The sequence below is a fragment of the Watersipora subatra genome, chromosome 6 (genome assembly GCF_963576615.1).
Source record: "Watersipora subatra chromosome 6, tzWatSuba1.1, whole genome shotgun sequence".
In the NCBI taxonomy this organism is placed as follows: Eukaryota; Metazoa; Bryozoa; class Gymnolaemata; order Cheilostomatida; family Watersiporidae; genus Watersipora; species Watersipora subatra.
The window spans coordinates 25661323-25663600 of NC_088713.1; the positions used below are offsets into that span (position 1 = coordinate 25661323).

The 2278-nt window shown below is 36.3% G+C and overlaps 1 protein-coding gene across 1 annotated transcript; it reads left to right on the plus strand.

Moving 5' to 3' along the window:
• The first annotated feature begins 815 nt into the window (after positions 1-815).
• LOC137398158 (THAP domain-containing protein 1-like) lies at positions 816-1901 on the plus strand. The gene is made up of 3 exons (XM_068084263.1): positions 816-892; positions 1285-1477; positions 1719-1901. The coding sequence occupies exons 1-3, from the start codon at positions 816-818 to the stop codon at positions 1899-1901; spliced, it is 453 nt and encodes a 150-aa protein (XP_067940364.1).
• The last annotated feature ends 377 nt before the right edge of the window (positions 1902-2278 follow it).

A 2278-nucleotide genomic window follows, 5' to 3' on the forward strand; every position in this document is an offset into this window, starting at 1 on the left:
GGCGGCCCCCAATGGGGTTCGGGGCAGCGCCCCGAAGCTTTAGACCTTTTAAGCATCAACAACCCTCAAAGTATGCATAAAGGCAATCAATTGTAAGTATCAAAATCTATATAAGTATATTGTTTATGGTTCATAGTAGGCAAAACGTTTTTTTTATTTAACGACCAATATAAAACTCATGACACTACAGATTTCTGTAAGGGACATTGACAGAACAAGAGCTATTACTTATTTATTGCAATAACTCTAGTTCTGTCAATGTGTCGATGACACAAATATTTCATAACTGATTCTGTATCTCTTTCAATATCTTTATATATGTAAAATATTAGAAGATTATTTAGTTGATGTTTTGATTCGCTTCAATGCAGAAAAGGATCTCTCACTCACTACATTACTGGCAGTCAAAACCAATACTAGATTAGTGAGCCTGGAAATTAGGGAAAATGCAAGTTTGGGGTCTTCACACCCTTTCACCCCAATTAAAAGCAATAAAGTTCAGTTTATAAGTCTTAACAGAGTCTTACAAGATCACTCATTTGGCGAAATCACCACGGAGACATTAGTAGTAGAATGCTAGTAGCTAATAGATTAGTTATTGGAATTTCCAACCGGTCTTGGAATTTCCAACTTGGAAATCCCAAGTGAATGAGCTTAGAACGTAATTCTTAGTACATAGCCGCCGACAATCACTAAAAAGTTGGGGCGGCTCAGCCGCCCAGCGGTTCCAGAGAAGACGGGCCTGTTCTTTAGTACTGCTATTTCTTCTACGTTTGCTTTGATTATTCTATGACTGTGATCATCACATTAACAGTATGCCAAATGGTAGTTTTTGTGCAGCCTTTGGCTGCTCCAATTCTAGTAGCAAGACACCAGACAAAAAGTTCTATGGGTGAGTCGTTGTAGTTTAGTTTTGTCAAGTTACTCATTCATTTTTTCCAGTATATTTTATATTCACACAATAATATCATCAGTAGTTGAAATTAAAAAGGCTTGATTTAGCTGTATCAACAACTGAAATGAATGATCAAAGGTGTACCTAGAGAGATGATTGATTTGAATCATGTCCCTTGTTCTATCAATCATTGTTATGGTGTAGTAGGTATGCAAGCAAGTCAGTTACTTGTTTGATTCTGAACCCTCACTACCCTTTGTCTGTGTCCTTCCACTACCAGCCACTGGAGTTGATTACTGTTAGTTTGTGTTATCTATGACCTAATGCGACTGACCCTCCTTTATTTGTCACTCATTCACTATTCAGTTAATTTTTTATAATGTATACAGATTCCCGCTGAAGAATGAGAAGATGGCAAATAGATGGGTTCTTGCGACCAAGAGAGTAAATTTAAAACTTACTCCGTCAACCAAACTGTGCTCAGATCATTTCACAGATGCTGACTACACAGGTCCTCCAAAACAATCAAGATTGTTTCCAACTGCTGTTCCTACTATCTTCAACTTCCCAGAACACATGCAGGTTAGTTTGTTACGAACAGTGTTATCATCCAAAATAGACTGTGCATGTAAAGCTTCTTGATTCTTTATAAATGCTTTTATGTATGCACTCGGTTTGGCTTAGATCTTTGGTATTCTTGTAGTGTATCCATACCAGGTGGAGACCCATGAACTACCACGGAATTATTAACATAATTTTTAATATTGATCGCCCAAGACGCAAACTACATAGTATTGGTTTAATACAATGCTTATGTCCTTAGCCGAAGAAATCTCAACCAAGGAAAAAGAGACCACTCTCGAGCTCTGGTGATGAGACAGTAGAAGACTCCGCAACAGCTAGCTTTATTGACCCATCTCCCTCTATAGCATCAGAACATGACTACTTTGCTGATAAAGATTTGCAAAATCACTATTGCAGTAGTCATCATACCATGACCAATTGAACGCATGACAAAAGTATTCATTTATGTTACTTGTCGGAGTCATCCTGCTCAACAAATATTAGTTGGAAAAAATATAATCCATCATCATGAAAGTTACGGGGCAGTAAATCTATTTTGTATAAAGGTTATTATTATTAATATGCGAGTCTGTTTGGATAAAACTGGCTGTGATTTTAGATGAATCTCTGACTGATAACGACTGATAATTTATAAACACCAGTAATATATATATATATACATGTGTATGTATTGGGATGCAGTATCTGAGTATCTATCTACTGATTTCATTAACTCACTTAACACTGTCTATTTAGTGTCTGTGCAAGTTATGTAAGTATTGAATTGCTTTAAATGATAAGCATATATTAGAGTAATAA